At 33.9% G+C, this 21,990-nt stretch overlaps 1 protein-coding gene across 3 annotated transcripts in view; it reads left to right on the forward strand.

The window, feature by feature from the left end:
• Dcc (DCC netrin 1 receptor) overlaps nucleotides 1-21,990 on the forward strand; it is a 1,023,267-nt gene that overhangs the window by 846,390 nt on the left and 154,887 nt on the right. For all 3 annotated transcript variants that reach the window (XM_040741618.1, XM_040741619.1, XM_040741620.1), the window contains exon 14: nucleotides 5,363-5,473. In XM_040741618.1, the coding sequence (XP_040597552.1) occupies nucleotides 5,363-5,473 (111 nt within the window). The remainder of the gene's footprint in view (nucleotides 1-5,362; nucleotides 5,474-21,990) is intronic.

Consider the following 21,990-nt stretch of genomic DNA (forward strand, 5'->3'; position numbering starts at 1 on the left):
TTCAGAAAATACATGAGTAATAGGAACTTCCATATACTATTTTAGGTCATAACACACTATGTTTATATGCTGTGTTCACATGCAGATAAGCATGTATGCATTGTAGGCACACATTTTAAACAGAGATATAATAGAGATCCAGTTTTTCAAATTTCAGGACTAATCCTAATTTATAATTCCATCTTTGCAATACTTTAAAAAATCATTACTTTCATAGAAAATAGTATTTTCAATTGCAAATAACTTTAGTAAATAGACCTTTTAAAATCAGACTGGTACGATAGGATAATTTCTATTTTTTGAAAGTCATGTGGAATAAAAAATATCAAATAAAAGTCACTTGTTAAAGATTTAAATATTATGCATTTGCATTGTACTCACCTTCAATCCAGAATTATTTCATCTTGAGCTCTTTCACTGATTATGTCCATAAGGAGCTATTTGCAAGTGTGGTTTGATGCTAATATTCCCCTTACATACAAACTTGGGAAAGACACTATTCACACCAATACAGATCTATGTCATTTTTCCTCTCAAGCACAATCATTTTAAATTGCATCCTCCAGTAAAATTTGCTCATTCAGAGATAAATAATTCAGCTCTACAGTTTTATTTCTCAGAACTCTATAAGATGACATGAGCATCTAATCATCATGGAGTAACCTATTATTAGTCCAGCTTATTATTCCACTATTATTCCGGGACAAGAATTAATTAACTTATTATTGGGAATGGCTTTTAACTGTCAATTTGCTTCTTTTAGGGCTCAAAGGTATCTGAATTCAAAATTGTAGCTTCTATTCCCACCATTACATCTTTGTAACTACATCTGATATTAACCTCCAGAATGTCAGGCATCCTTCTTTTTGGTTGAACTGAAGCAATGACAGAAATCAGTAAATCAAATTTGACACAGTTTCTGATTCTCTCTTACCTGCCTCATGACTTGTACTCGGGAACACCTGTTATATTTCTAGACGATTTGATCATGGTTTCAAAAGCCATAAAGAGCAAGGAGGACTGCACACTTGGAGAAATACTGTGATTTAGGCTTTCCCCTATAATGTATCTAGGAACTGGTATTCTTTATAGTTACTAAGTAGAGTCATTGATTTTCAATATAAATCCACAGTGTTATAAAATGTGCAGGATTTGACCCCATGTTTTTAGTGCTTGCAACATGTGTGGCTGTATTGATTTAGATGTGAGAAAATTGGAAATGCTTTAATGTTTTCTTTTTGTATGATATAATTGAAGGGTAGAAATGCACCTTTTTTCTTTTTACAATCCTCTATTTGTTAGACAGGTGTTTTGTTTTATATTTTTTTTGCTATGATAATGGGACATCTGCAATAACAAAGTAATTCATACTTCTAACAATGACTTTAATTTGCAGGAATGGGTACTGTTGTGGAAAGCCATAGAAACTAAATTTTAAATGATGTATTTAATTTCTGAGTGGTCTTCGGGAAAGGTTGTTTGGAGTTGAATTGAAGAGTTTTCTCGCGTTTCATGGCCAATATAGAATAAAGATAATGATAAATATGCATTGGTATTTTATGGGCTAAACACTGGAAGCAGCATAGCAATTTTATAACAAGGCCAACATGAGGCAAAGCATGATGCTTTAGTATAGTGTACCTTTATTTTACCATATAGTGTATAAAATTAGAAATATACGAAAGAAATTGCAGTGGTTAACGATTCTCAGTCTGAAGAGTAACAATAGGCAGGGTAATCTTTTTTAATGATAGAATTTTATGACTAAAGATAGATACACATCATTTTAGAATGGTTTTATACTTAAATGCATTTGGCTTCATACACAGACTCAGAGACATGTGATTTAGAATTTCACCAAACATTGAAGAACTCACATGATGCATGGCATTCATGCTTTCTTATTAGAGATAACTATCACATGGGAGATCTACCACCAGTGGAGGAAATAACACATACTGTACTGCTGATGTTCTGTCTCCTAGGTTTTTTTCCCATTATAGACTCCATCTTGTCATCTTTGGTGTGCCTCTGTGTATCTCAATTAATTATATTATTCTAGGAAAGATCAGTGCTACTAAATAGACTATTTGTCATTCATTAGAATAACAACCACCATCATTTAGGAAATTTGTCAATAAGATCTATGCTAATAATCTTATGCTTTCAGATTTAATCTTTATAACAATTTATACTTTGGCCATTTCCACTTTCTTGATGAGAAAATATAGATATATAAAGGGAGGCCTAGCATGGTTTGCAGCATCATATGGCTGCATGCTGAAGGAAAAATTCAAAACTAATTCTGCTGCAAGTCATATGATCTGAACTTTTAAATAATCATTAAACAATGTCTTACTGAGGTGATGATAATGTGATTGTGTGAGCCCAGATGAAGATAGGAGTAGGCAGAAGGATGGGGGATGTACAGGGGGATGGAGGTATGCAGAGGGATGGGTGATATGCAGAAGGATGGGGATAGACTAGACAGAAGGAATGGGATAGACAGAAGGATGGGGGAATAGATAGAAGAATGGAGGATAGGCATAAGGATGAGGGATAAACAGAAGGATGTGGATACACAGAAGGATGGGGATATGCAGAGGGATGGTTGATAGACAGAGGATGGGGGATAGGCAGAGTGATGGGGATAGAAAGAAGGATGGGTGATAGGCAGAGATATCTGGTGTGTGGAAAGTAGTAAAGATTAGTTTTCCAGCTCATGGACCTGGATGACTAGAATTGATTAAACCAAATTTTTCGCAAATAACTTATAAATCCTATAGAAATATAAACACAGGAGTAACTTTTACATAGAACTAGCTTTCCTTTAACTTTAAGTAAAGATACAAATTTATGTATATTAAATTAATATTAATATGTAATATGTAATGTATATTTAAACAGGCATATCTAGACAGTTGTACTGAGAGATATCCAGCAGTTTATGCCTATTATAGATAAAAAATTGCAAACATAAAAACAATAACTCTGTGTGTATGTGTGTGTGTGTGTGTGTGTGTGTGTGTGTGTGTTCGGCTTAGACATGAGTGTGTGCGGTTACCTATGCAAGTATGTGTACAACTGTAGGTGCTATTCCTCATGTGCCACATATCCAAGTTTTCTGAGACATGAGACACTGTCTGTCACTTGCCTGGAAATCTCCAAAAAAGGTATTCTGGTTGGCCTTTCATCTCAGAGATAACTATAGATGGTGAGAGTGTCTCCAAAGTGTTATCTGTTGTTGTTTTACTCAAAACTTAGTGACTCAGATAGACTTGGAACGTTAAATATATAAAGCAAAGATTGGATAAGTGGTTAAAAGATATTTAATCACTGGATTCAAAGTCAAATGAATGAACAAAATATAATTCAGATTTTCTAAAAATAACTCTGTTCATGCTCTTAATTCATGTTATAAAATGACATTTCATGAAGTTAAGGCAAAACCAGGTTAAGAAAGAACATGAAGAGTTGTATTTTTTAACTTGCTCATTATCTCTTAGAAACCTGTTTCCCAATGTAAGTCAGGAAGGATGGATCTTAATGGGAGGATAGATTGAGGTGAAACTTGGAGAAGTAGAAGAAGTATAATCAGGATGTATTTTTGAGAAAAATATTTTCAATAAAAGGAAAAATTATGAAGTCAAAGTATCAGTGAACTCTGAAAAACATGAAATAATTTGTGTGCCCAGTAGTATCAAATATTTTTCAAGATTTAAATCTTCTTATAAAAATAAGTAAGTAGTCCATCTTTTTCATGAGCTAAAAGAGTGGCTTGCGGTCATTATAACAAAGGTTCAAGCCAAAGTTGAGAACCAAGGCTAGAATTTCTGCTTCAAAGAAATCCAAAGGTGTGATATGAAAACCTCTTCTGATGCTATTGTTAAATAGTATTCATATCATAAGACTACATTTGCACTGAAGCACCATCACAAGATGTGTATCTTGCAACATTTGATTAGTTTTATAACTGGAGCCCCCAAACCCATCCCAGTTGGCACAGAAGGCAGATTATCATAGATGGCCTTTTAGAGCAGTTGTTGTGCACATGGTTGATACCCTGGTGTAATCATTTATAGTAAAACTGTGGATAAATTTCTGCATAACTTGGAAGAGTATATTTCTGTTATTCTGTTAAAGAGAAAATAGGTAAAAGAATGAGGCAACATTGTAATCTTTGTACTGCAAGTAACTGAGACCTAAAGGCTGGGTAATTTACATTAGGTTCTTAATGTCTTAATGATGCATGTTTCTTTAAAGATACTGACTCGTAGCAACTGGGTTTCACATAGAATGTATTTTATGCAGCTCTACTGTTACAATGGAATTGCACAAACTTGTTAGTTGATAAATAACTTTAGATATTTTGATGTATCATTCTGAAGATACATAGCACCAGTATATGGTAACAGTCACCTTAAAAAGGACTACGGAAGTGCGAGCAAATGGATAAAAAGAATATCTGGCCAAACTCATCCTTTGTATCATGACCTCATTCCTGATGTAACCTATGCCACAACAACATTAATTCATAGATGATGACAAATGTTTCAGGGTTTAATCACATGTTTTTTGACCCTTTCTAACTGTAAAAATTGATCATTAAAGTTCAACATGAGTTTTGGAGCAAACAACAAACCCAGAGCAATAGGAATTATTTGTTTTACAACAAATTATCAAGACTTGTGGAAAAGAAAAGGCTTTTAGATTAAAAACTTAAAACCATAATACTGATAATGTATGAGGCCTCCTTACTCTGCCTGTAAATTCTATAATAATCTCTGTGGGTAATATAATGCATCCGAAATACTGTTGAGATTCACCTCAGTTCTCTCTACTGTGGAATCTGATTCAAAGTAAAATATACTGGAAGGGTGGTTTCAAAAAATGAAAGCTGTGTTTATTTTCTGTTGAAATTCAGTTACTTTGGATTCTTCTTTCTTGGCCCAATGTAAACATCATCACTGACCTTGAATGAATGATGGGAGCATAAATTTTTAAGCTGACAGTTCTTGATTTATAGGCAGAACTCCTCAGAACAGTGAGGAAAATGATTCTTGCTATTTTTGATTATTTCTTCATCATTCATATTTTATATTCTGCATCTACCCTGAGGCTGTGTTCAATGATACATTTCTATAAACTGGAAATATACACAAGAATTTATAATTTATGAAATATAATTTCAATGCCTGCTATGCTTTTCCCCTCATATAATCAAAAACAATAATATCCAAAACAATTGGAATATTTAAAACATGCCAATTATTGTCATAAAATTTCTAAAGCTTTGGAAACTCAGCTGGAAATTCTTATTGTTTAGTAACAGTTTTTTTTTCTGGTGAAAATTCTTTCATAGGATTGGAGAAAGGGAGTCAGTACAGTTTCCAAGTGTCGGCCATGACTGTTAATGGCACTGGACCACCTTCCAACTGGTACACAGCAGAGACCCCAGAGAATGACCTAGATGGTAAGACCTCGGTTTTCTAGCCCTTAGTTACCTCAGCTTTTTGTCCTGTAGGCAAGTTAATGCACTTCATGTCTAAGAATGTTTGTTTTACCTCTATCTTCAGGTACACAACTAAACAAAGTACCATTTGTAAAAAAGAGTCTTCAATAACATTTATTAAAGTATGGTGGCATTGACTGTGCCTTCATTACTGTGTTCATCCATTTTGCATTATTTGAATAGTTTTTATTATAGTATTTTAAAGCTGTTTACTTGATGGTTTTCTTCATAAGAAATGCTATACTTTCTGACAGTAATCACAATCTTTTTATCTTCTCTGAGGATTTAAGGATGCTTCTATAAAATGCTAACAAGTATTTTTAACTTACTTCTAATAGAATAGCATTTATCTTTGACAATGTTTGTTGTGCTAAAGAAAACCTACTCAACTTGCTTTACTGAGAGTTGCCTTAACACATTATGAGTTAAGACATTTGGTTTCATACAAAATGTGTGCAGCAATAAGTTAAATACAGGCAGAGTCATAAAAATCCCAAGATGAAAAAATGTTCTTGATACAAAAACATCATGGCTGAATAAAAAGTAAGAAAACTGAGTAAAAGGAATAAGACATGAAGTTCAATTTATAAAATACATAGATGATAGGTGCCATGAATAATTTGGACTAAAGTAACAATGTAAATAAAAATGAAAATGTGAGATAGAAGGAAAATAAAATTTGTGTATTTTAAGTTAGATGTTCAAATCTGAGATCAAGATAACTGGAATGAAAATGAAACTGTTATGTGTTGAAAATTTGATCATACAAGCTACTAAATAAATAATGAGCAGTGATAAACTCTTATTTTTTAGGTTTGGAAATAAAATTATCTGAGGAAAAATAATGTTTGAAAAGTCTGCTCCTCTTCCCCTCACCCTTCTGTTTTCCTTTTCTGATCTATCTATAATCTTATTCATTTTTTCCAATATACTCAAATATTTCCACCTACACCCTTGAACTCTTTTTATTCTCTTTTCCCTCATCATTTTCCATCTTATCTTTGTAAAATAAGTTATTTGTTGTTGTACAAATTTGATTTAATGAGAACAATTATAATGTCATTAAGACAATGAGCAACTTAAGGGAGCAAGTTAAGGGAGGAAGGGTCTGTTCTGCCTTAGAGTTCTAAGTTGTCATCCCCTTGTGGAAAGGATGGCATGGCAGCAAGTGCAGGAGAGCTGGTCACATTGCAACAAGAGTCAGGTAGCAGAGAGTGGATAGGACAAAGGCTCACTTCCTACAGCAAGGCTCTAAACCCAAAAGCTTCTTGCCAAACAGCCAAAAGCCAAGTCTTCAGACAAATGAGCTTTTGGGTGTCATTTCACCTACAGACCAAAACATCCATTTAAAGAGTAGTTTATGAAAGCCTGTTTCATGACAAACATAGTGTGTTGTTCTGAGGAACAGGTATTGTGAAAGAATATTTTTCTTCATGTTCAAAGTGTAACAGAGACATAAAAAAACCAAATTGCAGAAAATGATCATTATTATAATGTAAACCAGGTTAAAAGTTTATGCTACTCTATAATCCAATGCAGACTAGATGGGTGAATGATGAAAGAAAGTCTTAAATTAAAACTGAGAGTTGAGCCGTGTCATGTTGACTGAGTATAATCACAGCCTTTGGGAGGCTAAAAAGGAAGAGAATGACTAGTTCAAGCCTAGCCTTGTCTACAGATGGAGACCATTTATCAAAATAGCACACAATATAAATAAAACTTGCAGTTGAAGGCTAATGATAAATACCTATAAATTGGAATTAGTAGCAGTATTAGTGGCAGAGAGTTAATAAATGCAGGACTTACTTTAGCATAGGCAGCACACTAGTACAGCACTGAGTTTTTTTAATTGAAACTGAAACACATGATTAAGTTTGTACACAAATTGGTTCTAATTCTGACAAGACCAAATTTTACCATTTGAACATTTTGAACCTTTTAAATATTAATATTTCCTTTAAATCAGTAACTAGTTTATACTAAACACATTGATAATTTTTAAAGAAGTGTTATAATTATAATTCCATTTTGGAAATATTGCACTAAAGCATGAAAATGTACTTGCTGAACACCAACATAGATTTGGCCAACATTAGAGGTTTGCACAGAAATAACTACATTAAAATATCGACTTGGCTTATATAATTGACACAAAGCCCGATTTTTTACAAGGCTCATATGTCAGTAATGATCAGGGGAAAGTTCATAAGAACATATTGTACAAGGTAGTTCTTTTTCTTTTAGGCAAAACAATAAGTTCCTTCTATCAAGGAGTATACATTTTATTCAGCTGGAGATGGGTAGTGAGGAATACTTAAAACAAACAGGACTAGAGAGATGGCTAACCATTAAGAGTGTATGCTGCTCCTCCAGAGAATCTACTACCCAGTACCTCACAATCACCTCTAAATCCAACTCTAAGGGCATCCAATGATTCTGGCATTAGTGGATATGTGCATTCAGGGGTACATGACCACTCACATACACATAAATAGACATATCATTTGCAATAATAAAGATTATTTCCTAAAAAGAAAGCAACATAAAAAGACTATAAAGGGCTACAGTGTATCACTTTGTATGGAAAAAATCTCTCAGATTTGATAAACTAGTTCAGACTATAAGAAAATGAGAGGGTAACTATGTTAAGTACATCAGACAAGTCTTTCTGACTCAGAGGCCTCTTAAGCCCAAATACTGGAGCTCCCCTTGTAAAGGTATCAATGAAATTGAACTTTATGAGTGCTACCATCTGTTTTAGTTAAAGAATTATAAGCCATTAACATGCTTGATTTTTCTTTTTTTCATCAAGAATAGTGTTCAATGTTTTTATGCTGTTCTTTTTTAATACTTTCATCCATTTTCAAGAAATAAATGTTATTAACTTTAATTCAAAGACAAATAACACCAGTATGAAATCATTCACTGAATTAATCAGGTCAGCTAGTAACTAACAGCAAGAATTCAGGGTCTGCTTCTGTGAATCCAGGACCAGTGTTCAGTATGAAGACTCCACTAACCCCACTACTGTGGATGTAGGTAGAAATTTATGAAACAGAGCTGCAGTGATTCAAGGCAAATGGTTCTAAGAAGTGAGATCTTATCATTTACCCAAACCTAGAGGCTATATCTCTCACTGGAAGGAGTGAAAATAAATGGAACAGAGGTGCAGGGGTTCCTATAAAATACCCAGAATGGAAAGGACTCTGCACTTGACTTATGTGCTCTTTCGCTGACTCTGAGTGAATCAAATTCCAAGTGGATCCAACATACAAAATCACAGCTTCTTGGATGGAACACAACATTCCCTCAATTACGTGCTTTTTTTCATACTTCATCTTTCTGTGTATAATCAACTTTTTATCTCTCTTGTAGCCAATAATCTGAATGTAGTTCTCTGAGTAGAACCATATTATATGCTCATGGTTTTTGAGCTTTTCCACACTCTACTTCTAAATTGTCTCTGTTCTCCTTACATTTTTCTTATCTCATGATTGAGACAACTATTAAGAAATGTAATTAAAAGTCTCTAGTGTGTTGAGTCATGAAGAATGCAAGCAAAAAATATTAATAGCTCTACTGATTCATAGATAATGGTAGCACTGGTTGTTAATGATTTCATTAAAATGAGTAGTACTAGAAACAGGTGTTTTAAGGAAGGGTTGTTTTGACTAGTATGACTAAACAGATAATTTCTCAAATATTCGTTTAAAAGGCATTCCTTTAGTATATTACTGACACCATTACTGGTTCAGAAAAATTTATACTCATTTTTGTGTTACCCTTTTGTAAGGTTTATTTATTTATTTATTTATTTTTCTTTGTTTGAGAGTTTGCCAACATGTAGGGTGTATTTGTGTGCAGCACATGTGTGGCTAATGCAGGTGGGCACAATCAAAGGGCATCAGATGTTCGGTGAGAAGTCACAGATGCATTGTAATTCTGTATCAGTGGCAGGAGCAAAAGCAGAGACGTCTTTGAAGTTTTGAAGTTCTCTTAATCGCTTAGGCATCTATAGCTCTGTGAATGTTACTCTTTTATCAGTTCTTTATCTTAATACAGCTCTGTTTTGCATATTTTTCATTCTTGTATAAATTCATCTTGATGGTAATTGCAAAAACAATTCTTCCTCCATCTCACTTTACAGATTGGCAATGTGAAAACAGAGAGTAAATACAAAGGAAGCTGGGGGAGTTGGCAATTCTTGACCCAGTGATGTTACAGAGGATGACATCAGATTGTTTGAAGAATGATGGAAACAAACAGATTTCAAACAATTTAGCTATAAAAAAATAAGACACGCTTTACTTTCCTTGCAAAACAATGTTTCATTCACTGTAAGAAATTAGAAAGGTTGTTCTAATGTCTTCTTATTATTGATCCATGATGATGCTTATAAAGTCCTAAAAACAGGTTTGAGCTGACTTCCTTTTGTTTTTATTTTTACTGTCCCATTCAAATATAAAATAGGAATAATTTATTAATGAATGGACCAAATAGATAGCACCTGGCATCACTCAAACACACCTGTGCATACATTCACACACTTATGTGCACAGATAAGTAATTCTATAACCACTTAAGTGAAATAAACTTTTTAAAATATTTAGCTCATTTTTACTAATTAATGTAAATGTGTAAATTATAAAAATCACATGAAAATGACTTCGACATAAGCTTTCAAAGCTGGTGTTGGGAAACTTTGAGTAGAAATCATTCCTAAGAATGAAATAACCACATAGACTTGCTTTGATCTTCCCTAAATTGTGGATAAGGGAGAAACAATCATTTAAAAAACGTAAAGTATTGTTTTACACAGTGAAATAAATCCATTCTGGAAGAGACCTAGATATTAGCACTCTTGGCATATATCTGCTGTGTAACCATCTCCACTCCCAGGTCTCCTAGTGACCTCCAGGGAGATGTGTTCATGACCATGGCTCTGAACCTTTGGTCGCTCAGCAGAGGCAGTGCTATTTGATGACTTTTCAGAAACCCCTTCTTTCTTTCGTGGACTCTGGCACTTCTCTTCCTTTCTTTAATTGGATTAATCTGTATGAAAATGAACAGTAACTTGGAGAGCTACTGGAATCCTCATGGATTGTCCTTTTAATTAGGACATTTTGTTAAAATAAATAAAAATCCAAACTACACTGTTTGTTCAAGGTTCCCTGGAATTCATATGGCTATTACTAGCAGCTGGAAAGTTTTGAAATATTTATTATGAGCCCCAGATTTTCAGCTTAAAAAATCCAAGATCATTAGAATTCACTAAAATTCTTTTGCAAATTCCTTTCATAAAGAAATAAGAAAATGTTTTAATAGGTTCCGGAGGTATCCTTCAGAAAATCAGCCTGGAGATATGTTTATCCTGCCTTTATAAAAGGCAGAACCAAGTGGGACTGGCATGCATCATCAATGTAGACACTTGGTTAGCAAAATACCAGGTGTAAGGATTAAGGCATTATGCTGACCTGCCTCTGTCTCCTGGCAGAATGCACTCAGGCAGTGCCTTGGTCAACCCAGGTGCAGCCGACCCCATTAAAAGAAATATCTCCTCCCACTTACACTCTTTCTCTTCTCTCAATCCCTGCTCTTTTTCCTGCTCTTTCCCTGGAGCAGACAGTACTTTTCCTGTCTCGCTCTAGTAGAGTTGCCATGAAGTTTAATAACATTTGAATCATTGACAAAATTTTACACAGAGCTAATAAATTTACATACCATAAGGAAAATTATGCTTCTGTTTTATTTTGGCTTTGTGTTACCACTATTACTTGAGATCAAATGTATCAAAGCACTGAGCATGAAACAGAAGGGAATTATCAAGGAAAGGAAAACAGGTATATTTGTTACATTTTCCAGTTCTGTGAACAGATCTCTAATGTGGAGCAACTTAATGAGGAAAAATGTATCTTGCACAACTGTTTTAGGATGCACAGTACTAAATGCATATAGTATCATGACAAAGAATGCATGGCGGTGGATGTGTGAAGGGGCCCGTAATGTTCTGTCCACATCCAGGAAGTGGAGAGTGATGAACACTGGGTCCAGTGTGCTTCCTCCATTTTCCACTTTACTTCTGTCTGCAAATGCCACTGCAAACAAAGGTGCCTGCCATTAATACTGTGCTCTATTTGTTTCTTAATTCTAGTGAATCAAAATTAACCACCATGCATTATTATAGGACTTATAGGATGGGAATCTGATCTGGAATTACAGTCAATTGTATAAAAGTTGTGAGAATGCTCGTCTCCCAGTCCGAAATCAAACCCTGGGTTTGATCCTAAGCACTGAGTAATCACAGCCATGTAGAAGACAAATGCCTGTGATCCTGTCACTGTGAAGGCAAAAGGATGGGAAACAGGAGCTCAAGGTCATCCTCTCATTACACAGTGATTTCAAGAAAATCTTGAGCTAATGAGACTCTGTCTCAAAAGTAAGTAAGTAAATAAATAAAATAAATAAGAATGCCAGGCAAGCATCATAGGTAAACAGCACTTTTAAGCAAGTTTTGAATTATCCGTGGAAAAGCATCAAGACATAACACGACCTCTGAATATTCTTTATACAAACCTCAGTTACAAAGTCAGTTTAGAGTTGTTATGCAAAATATAGCCAACAGGCTGAAAAGTCTCATTTACAAAGTTTTTCTAACACCTTGAATTCATATCCCCTAAATCTTGTTTATACATAACGTAAATTTGTTAGAACATATGTAATGTTTCTTAGTCTTTATAATAAATATATAGTCATGTATATGAATATGTGTTACATCCTATTCTTCAAACTTAACATTTAATTTCTTTCTTTTGAAATAGTTTAAAGACTATCGATTTAATTCATACCCTGATTATACTAAAAATTCCATCAAAAATACCTCAAATTATTTCACAAATAGCTTTTAGATGTTAGAACGCAGTACAGGAAAACACATGGTATATGACTTTATCACTCTTACCAGTCATGATCCCTCTCTTCTGCTCTGACATATAGGAAAACAGGATTTTTGTTCTAATATCTGTTTTTATATGGTTATTATGGTGGTGCTATTATAATTATTATGTTCAGTTCTACTATTTATTCATAAGTTTAATTGTTTATATAGATGGCACTATCATATATATAGATTTTAATACAAATCTCAGAAAAGAACTATAGGAAATTATACAGAGAATTTTCCAAACATAATTAAAATATGTACAAAATTAGAATCACATTTTACAACTTTCAAGACATGAAAGAAAATTTACTACATAAGCTATCAAGAATTGGAATTAAAGTTTTGAGGTCGACTAAACAAATAAAAAATGATGTTATTAAATTAATAATTCATGTTAATGATACCAAATATGTTTGTAAATAGATAAACATAGTTGCAAAGAATACTTTGCCCCAAGTAAAATGTATGTTGACTCTCAGAAGAAAATTTTAGGATCTGATAAACAGGCAAACAAGTTTAATGTTTGCTTTACTGTACTCTAGATATCCCCTATGTGGAAGGAAATGGCGATAGGGTGGCTTCCTGGAGGGAATGGTGGGGGGTTGAGGGAGGAGGGGAGGTAGAGGGAACTGGAATTGACATGTAAACCAAGCTATTTAAAATTAAAATAATAAAATAAAAAAGAATACTTCATGATTCTTAATAAAACTGATTTTCATATTTGACAAATGACAAAACTGTATTTACTTAGTAATAGTTTAGTTTAAAAAATTAAAGTGTGATCCAGGCGGTGGTGTCACATGCCTTTAATCCCAGAACTCCGTAGGCAGAAGCAGGCAGATCTCTGTGAGTTCGAGGCCAGTCTGGTCTGCAAGAGCTAGTTCCAGGACGATCTCAAAAGCCACAGAGAAACCCTGTCTCAAAAAAAAAAAAGGAAAACAAATTAAAGTGTATGTCATAACCATGTAAATGAATCTAAGTAAATAATTATAAGTTAGGGTAAGGAGTAGGGTTTGTATCCACAGCAAAAGCATATTTTTTTCCTGGGTATTTGATGCTTATGCTGTATTTGAGGGATAACGAAATGTGCAAGTAAAGAAATGAAACTTTTTCTTCCATGGATGTTTTGTAGAAGTCATTTATGATAGTGAGTTGATTTTTGACAGGTAGGTTTGGAAAAAGCAGTCCTCAGCTGCTGTTATAGCACAATTTCAGATCTGAGACTCTTACTATAATTCAAGCAGAGATAATTTTGTACAAGGATTGGAGTAGGCAAAGCCAAAATTAATTTTTCTAAGAAATTGAAAGTCTGTTTCAGTTCCTAGCCAAGTGGCTGCTCAGAATCTCAGATCAAGAGTCTATAAAGCAAAACAGACATTATTTAGAGTTGGGAAAAATGTCCAAAATTCTGAGTACTTAATTTGTTCACAGAATGTTTGATGTTCTTTTGACTTGCTTTCCTGAAATGATCATTATGCACAACACACACACACACACACACACACAAACACACACACCATACACACACACACACATACACACACATACACACGTAAGATGGGTTTGAATTCTTATTCATTTTGTTTGAGCCTTGCTCTAATTATTATCTTGTCATTCTTCAGAGTAATTTAACTTCTCTAAGACTTAAGTCTAATCATATAAAAAAAGTTATAACAATTGAATGCATCTCAATAGTCATAATGGAAATTGACTATAACAACAGACTACTTGGCATGTATTGTTAACATATTAGTCCCCAGTCTTTGACTATAATTTATTTTGAGAAAATGACAAAATATTCTTATTGTTTCTTATAAAGCATTTGTTTGTGATGATAACATCTTGATTGCATTAAGAAAGCAGGGATAATCACCTTTGATATAAATGAGGGCATATTTCTAAGCTCATTGACAGCCCTTAATCTACTGATATAATGTTTAATATTAAATAGAAAATTATAAAATGGTTATGGATGTTTTTAAAAATTCAGTGTTCATAAGAATAAAAAAGCCTTTGAAATGTTTATTGTTTTGGTTAGAAACTAGCAGCAGGTATTATGATAAACTATGAAATTATTTAAAATATTTTCATTCAAGTCCAAAGAGGATAGCAAAGGTTACTACAACTTCTGGTATTCAAAATGTAGACATTTCAGTAGAAAAATGAAACAATCTTTCAAATCTTCACATTTCATTTCTAAGTATTACTATTTTTAGAAAAAGGTTGTATATTTGAAAATTACAAGATAATACATTAAAACCATTGTACATAATAAAAATGTATAAGCTAGTAAGTATCTTATATGTAAATACAAAAGCTACTTTCCCCTAAGTAGCATTGATAGCATTAATTAATTATATTAATCACTAAAAAGAAGGAAACAAAAAGCTAAAATATTGTATCTACAGTTAAATGTAACAAGATGTGCATGAATGTGTTCAACTAAATATATTGAAGTTTTATAAATATATAAAATGATATATAAAAAAACAATATATATGTATGTAAAAGAGAATATTCATTCCTGGATGACTATGTGAGCAATATGTAAATGTTAATTCTTTCCACATACGTGATTAATTTAATGCAATTCCAGTCACAGTCAACTTTAAATGAAAGAATAAATGTAAAGAAATTCCAAGAAAGTTTCAAAACTATTAATAACATTTGCTATAAAATCTGATTAAAAATCAATATAATGCTATCCAGAATAAGAATACATAATTATATCAGTGTATCTGAGAATAAAAGGCAGAGATATCTTTCTGGATATTTGAGCACTAAATGTAAAATAATGTCAGCATGTTAGTCACAAAGTATTTCAATGAATGTTACTGGGGTCATTGACAGTCTTTTTCATAGTTCATGCAACATTTTCTCTGTAAAAATAATTTATTGTAGTTGAGTCTGGTGCTAGAATTTAAGTAAAGAGGGTAACAAGATCATTCATTGCATAGTTCAAAATAGAAATGCAATAGTAATCAACAGACCTTATTATTGTTTCTTTCTTTGTATATATCAGGATAGAAGAGTGAAACCCAAATTAGCTGAGAGCTGACCATTTACTGTTACTGATTTATTATTGCTGTTGGTTTTTTTTGTTTTGTTTTTTTATTCCATTTATGAGAATAAGTTTCTGTTTCAAAAATAAGAAAAAACTAATAGTCACAGTCTTTTCCTTGGGACTACATCTAGGTTCCACTACTCAAATATAAAGCCCCAGCCTGTTGCACTCATGTCCACCTCCATTGCACTGTTTTCAATATCCTTTCCATAGCCATGATCTATATTCTTAAGCTTCTTGATCCTGTCAGCTATTATTAGACTATTATCATTTGTTACCTGAAAGTTACTTTGTGCCTGTTGTTTTGACAACACTTTGTCTTCCTGCACCCAAAGACACTACATTGTTGCCAAATTGAATGCACATAGCAGGACATAATGGTATCATTTCATTGTCCAAACTCATCTTCATTTGTGCCAATAATATTCTCCAGTCTGATATCAACTATCTAGTCCTGTGCTCATTTCCCCTTCAGGTGCATATACCTGGCTACAGATGTCTCAAGCATTGGAAATTCATGTGCTGTCTGCCAAGAGGATTTAGGGAGTATATTTTCTAATCAACTTGTGTATCTTCTGCACACTTTATGTGTACTGTCTCTTGAGGTCAAATTTTTCTCCCTACACTGATACCAAGGACCACACCGTCTTGAACTTCTAGGTGTTTTACCCATTCCATGTTACACGGTAGATGGACAAGTGACTATATAAATTATATAAATGTGGCTGGAAATACATGTGGATCATAAACAGAACACAGTTGGTCCTTCATTCATATCTACTATTATTGTAAGAAGGCATTAGTTAGACCTTGATGTATATATTCTTCTACTTGTTACACTTTTCATAAACAACTCTGTATCACCCTTCCCTTCTGTTCTGAATTAAAAACAAAGCACTGGAAATATATATGTCTATTCATAGCTCACACACTTCATGCTGCCTAAAATTGCTATGAATGTATCCCAATACCAAATCATAAACTTTTATGACATATCATTAGCCTTTTCATTCTTTGAAAACACATGACAAAAGTTTACACATAGACACTAATTATCTGAACATATCTTGACTTAGAAGGTTAAAGATACAGTAGTATATCTTCAAATTACAGTAGAATAACATTAAGCAGAAAAATACTGAAATATTATTTAGCATACTGTTTGGTAAAGACTGGGACCTCCTCACATCTGCAGTTCTTTAAAATGAATGTTTTTCTCCCAAATCTTTATTCATTTTTTCTCAGCATTAAAAATCATGTACGTTTTTGTTAGGTTCCTTATTATAATAATAGTTAATCTTTACAACAAACTACATGTGTGCTACACTTCCTATTTCACAAGCATCATCTAGTTTAACCATTTACACATAGTATGTCCTGATAGTTATTCAATAAATTTGATACTACTTACCTCAATATTTCACCTTTTCAATAATCATCATGAGTGGGGTAACCAATTCCAGAAAGAAAAATGAGTATTCTTTCTCTCATTTGTGGAGGATCAATTTGCATCTTTAGATATGTATTTGTGTTTCTCACTTGGAATGCCCACAGAGACTAGCATGTTATGCTGACTACGATGGATCTACATGAGTATATTTTTTAACACAATACCACTTTTCCATTTGATGATGGGATGAGAGCTAAAGGAACTTAATGTTTCCCAAATCTCACAAAGCTGGCTAGCACTGAGTGAATTCTGTGACATATGAATTTTAAAAATTATTAAAGCATCAAAGCAAAGAAAATTATAGGAATTAATTATTAAGAAATCTATATTGTAGAGTTCAAAGGTAAACAAACAAACTAAATTCAAATGTATGATTGAAGTGGCCTAAGAAGATTATGTGTCTCTGTGGATTGAGGTTCTGCCAAGTGGGCATGAATGCCTTAATATGTATTAACCATGCTGAAGAAGCAGAAAAAGGATATACAAATTGCTTTTTGTAATTTGCTGTGTGGAACTATAGATTATCAAGGACTGTAACAAAATTCTTCCAAAAATGAACCACTAAGTGTGGTACAATAAACGGAGAACAAATAAGTATTTTTCCAAAGTACCAGCTTCATGACCCTACTTGGTAGTGCCATATACAGCAGACAGTACACAGCAGATTATTTTCATTAAAAAGTGCCAGGAGAGACAAATCTTTCTCATTACTAAGCAACGGAAAAAAAGCATCAATAACGGTAGTATTTTCATCTGATTTCATTTCTACATTATTCTCTTCTCCCTTAAAATTCTTATCTTGTGGAGACAGTTATATAAAATTGTGGCAATTTTATATATAATGACAGCTGTGTTTAACATTATAGAAAAATACAGACTCAATACCCATATGTTTGAGCATTGTGTGCCAGGAACTGTTGTAGATGCAGGAGTTTGAGAATTTATAAAAGAGAATGAGATGAACAGCAATGGAATAATTACGTTAAATTGTTAGCATAAAATGTAATAAATCCTTGAGGAAAAGTAAGAGAGCAAAGATTTGAGAAAGGATGGCTCCTCTGGTTAAGTTAGTACCTGGAGAAATGTGTTCTTCATAGGTGTAAGCACACCATGGTCAAGAGAATTCAGCTAGCTTTTCTGGAACTGTTGGGGCTCCACTTTATTCTTTATTGCATTAAAAATGTCACTCTGTATGCATACCTCAAGGATATTCTATTATTATAAAACAGGAGTATAAATACATGTTATTTCTCTATTGAGATATTTAAGACAATTTCATCAATAAGTTAAGATCATAGGGACAGATGGATGGCATCTATCATGGCAATGCTAGAACCAGGCCTTCTGATCAATAATCCATAATCCAGAACAGCATATTCAGCCTTACCTACTTACTTCTTAATATAAAAACCCAATCTTACATGTCCAATTGCTTATATTTACATATGTATAAATGTATTTCTAAGTACAATCTTTAACCCAAAACCCAATCTTACGTGTCCAGTTGCTTCCCTGTTTCCTCCACACATTTGACTTCAGACACTCAATTTTAACATGATTCCAAACTGTTTCTCTTCATCTCAACAGATCCTCCCGGCATTGCTTAAACCAGAATCCTCCAGTACAGCTGCCCAGACAAATGTTAAAGCCTTCCGACTGTCTCTGTTCTCTGTACTCCTTCCCCATTGTAACCACAAATGTAATAAAGCCATCCACTGAAAATACTAATTCAATTGAACATAGACCACAATTTACATACCACATCATTGTTAGAAAACATCATTCAACATCTTCTTGTCTTGTTTAATGTAGCATATTCTGGGGGTCTCTTTATCACTTTCTATCTCATTCCCCTACCTCCATTCCTATTTTTGGTTACATGAATGGTGTGTGTGTGTGTGTGTGTGTGTGTGTTTGCACACATGCGTGTGGTGATGACATATGTATGCTGGTCAGAGGACAACTTGTGTGAGTTGGTATTTTCCTTCCACCACATGTGTTCTGGAATCAAGCCCCTGTCAAGCTTGGCAACAAATGTAGTTACTTTAGTTGAGAGCCATCTTCCTCCCCAATCTCAATTGTGCACACATAGACATAACATATACCTCACCTTAAGTATGCAGTATTCAGTTTCACTCTATTGAGGATAGTGACTTTCTTCTTCAAGCATCACCATCGTCCATCTCTACACTGCCTTTTTACCAAGCTGAATGATGAAGCAATTAAACAATAATTTCTTTCTTCTCCTTCTGCCAAATACTATTCTACTTTATGGCTCTTTGAATTTGGGTATTCCGACTAATATAAATGGAATGAATTCTATTCCTTGGTTACTAGATACTTTGACTGACATTTACATATTCAAAATCTTTTCCTTTTTAAGGTTGAAAGATAGTCAGTTGGTTTGTCACATTGTCATTACACATTCGTCCATTGGGTTATTTCTCCTGTTGGTATGTGTTAATCAATGATTGTGAATATTTTATTTCCAGTTTACCATGCATATGTATATATGAATATGTACATGTGTAGTCATACTTAGAAAATGAATCATGTAATCATGGCGATTCTATTAATTTTCTGGGGAAATTGAAACAACACTAACATTCTCACTAGCTAACTCATTTGAATTTTCTAACACTCCATGCTTCAAGTTTCTTTGGTTTCTTCAAATACCAAACACATTCTTTAGCAGGTCTTTGTAGCAGTTGTTTTCAATGTCTCAAATTTCACAAATTTGCTAGACTTTGTTAATACACACTTTAGACTGTGAAAGGAAATGTCCTTTGTGCATCACTTACTGAACTGTTAGAAAAGCATTTACCAAGTTCACCTGTTTTCCTTTTAAATTCTGTTTATTTACTTTTCTATTTTTCCACTGACACAATATCTACACTATTATTGGCCTACTAGCAATGTTGTTTAATGACTGAAATGTCACAGCTGCTAATTTCAAAAACATTATTCTTTAGTGGAAACTTATAATCATTACTCAGAGAGAACATATGCATTATAGAAAAAAATCCTGTCACATCGTCAAGAATGGCACTGGACTTCCATATCATAATCACTCAAGTATAGGTAGAAGACTGGGGCATCATTAATTTGAGCACTTCCGGTATCATGAGCTCTCTTTGATTTCAGATTATTTCAGTAATTATTCTGGTAGCTTCTTTATGTTTTATACATGCAGTTACTCTCCTAGAGATGATTGTAAAATTTTTCAAGTACTTCTGAGCAGAAAATTTCAAAATTGGATCCTTAAGAAGTGGTGCTCAAGTCACACACTCCTATTAAGAAATGATTGGATTGATATTTTATAGTTCACTTAAATACTAACTGTTTTTATAACCTATAGGGTCAAATGTATGAGGGAAAGTTCATTCTGATGAATAATAGGTAAATTGTTAATCCTGTTTCATATTAAGAAGTGAGTAGTTGTGTATGGATTGTATCTTATGAATTATGGACAATTGCCTGTCCTAGTTATTAGGATTATGCTGTCATATATTATGGATCAGATTTCCTGATTCTAATATTGCCTTGATATATGCTTTTCTTTTATCCCTATGATACTAAATGACTGACAAAATCCTCTAAACATCCATTCACACATATCTATAATCTTATTTTTATTTTTAATTTTTTCTTTTCTAATATAGAAAGTTAAGGATATTTCCTATTATTTCTTCTTGCATACATACATGTATGTGTAATTTTTATTGAAAATAGATTCTTCTCTCATAAAATATAGCCAGATCACAGTTTCTCCTCTATCTCTTCCTCCCAGCTCCACCTCATTTCCCCTCTTTCCCACATCCATTCCCCCTCTCTTTCCTCTTCAGAAAAGAGCAGGCCTTCAAGAAACAACAGCCAAATAGGACAAAACAAGATACAATAAGTCCAGGCAAAAGTCCAATGCTGAAATCATCTTGAGGAATGTATATAAGACAAAAAATATTCCAGTTCAATGTGAGATGAGGAGGATCCCCAACAGGTCACAAAGGGCAGGTTGAACACTTATTACCATGTGTAACTGTTACTCTAGCGATAACACTTTAAAGATGCCAGCTAAGACTCCCAGCAACAGTGGAGAGGATGTCAGAATGGATGTTACCCTTTAATCAGATTAGTCACTACCCTAATTGTCATCATAGAACTTGCATCCAGTAACTTATGGAAACAGATTCAGTAACTCACAGACAAGCACTGGGCTGAACTCCTGGAGTTCAACTGAAGAGAGGGAAGAGGGATCATCTGAACAAGGGGAGGTGAAGAGTATGATGGGGAATACTACAGAGACAGCTGACCCTTGCTAGTGGGAACTCATGAACTATGGAATGACAGCTGGGGAACCTGCATGGGACCAAAATAGGCCCTCTGAATGTGGGTTGATCTGTTGTGAAGGCTGAAAATTGCATCAGAACCTATTCCAGGATCATGAACTTGCTTTTTGCAGCCCATTCCCTAAGGTAGGATAACTTGCTCATCCTTGGTACAGCCTCAACTTGGTATGTCAGACTTCGTTGACTACCCAAGAAAGGCATTATCTCCTCTGAGAAACTGATAGGGGTGGAAAGGGCAGAGGTGAAGGAGTGGGAGAAAGGGAGGGAGGGGGAACTTGAGTTGGTATGTAAAATAAAAAATAAAATTTTCAAGTAAAAAAAGATGCTATCCCTCTCCCTTTCCCTCCCCTCCTCCCACGCCCTACCACCAACCTCCCAACACCCCCTCCTTTCCCCAGGGAGGGTGAGGGGGTGTCCATAGTCTGTCATTTCATCCAGGGCAGGGCCTAGATCCTTCCCCAAGAGTCCAGGGTGAGAATGCATCTCTCATTGTTGAATGGACACCCAAAGTCCATTTGTATGCCAGGGATAAATGCAGATATGTGTATATAAATATCATATATATATCAAAATGTTTATCACAATTTACTGTAAATATTTACTTGCATGTATATTTTTCTCATTATGGTATAAACTACAAGAATCTAGGTATTGTGTCTACCATTTCCATCTCTGTAT

The sequence above is a fragment of the Mesocricetus auratus genome, unplaced genomic scaffold (genome assembly GCF_017639785.1).
Source record: "Mesocricetus auratus isolate SY011 unplaced genomic scaffold, BCM_Maur_2.0 Super-Scaffold_6730, whole genome shotgun sequence".
NCBI lineage: Eukaryota > Metazoa > Chordata > Mammalia > Rodentia > Cricetidae > Mesocricetus > Mesocricetus auratus.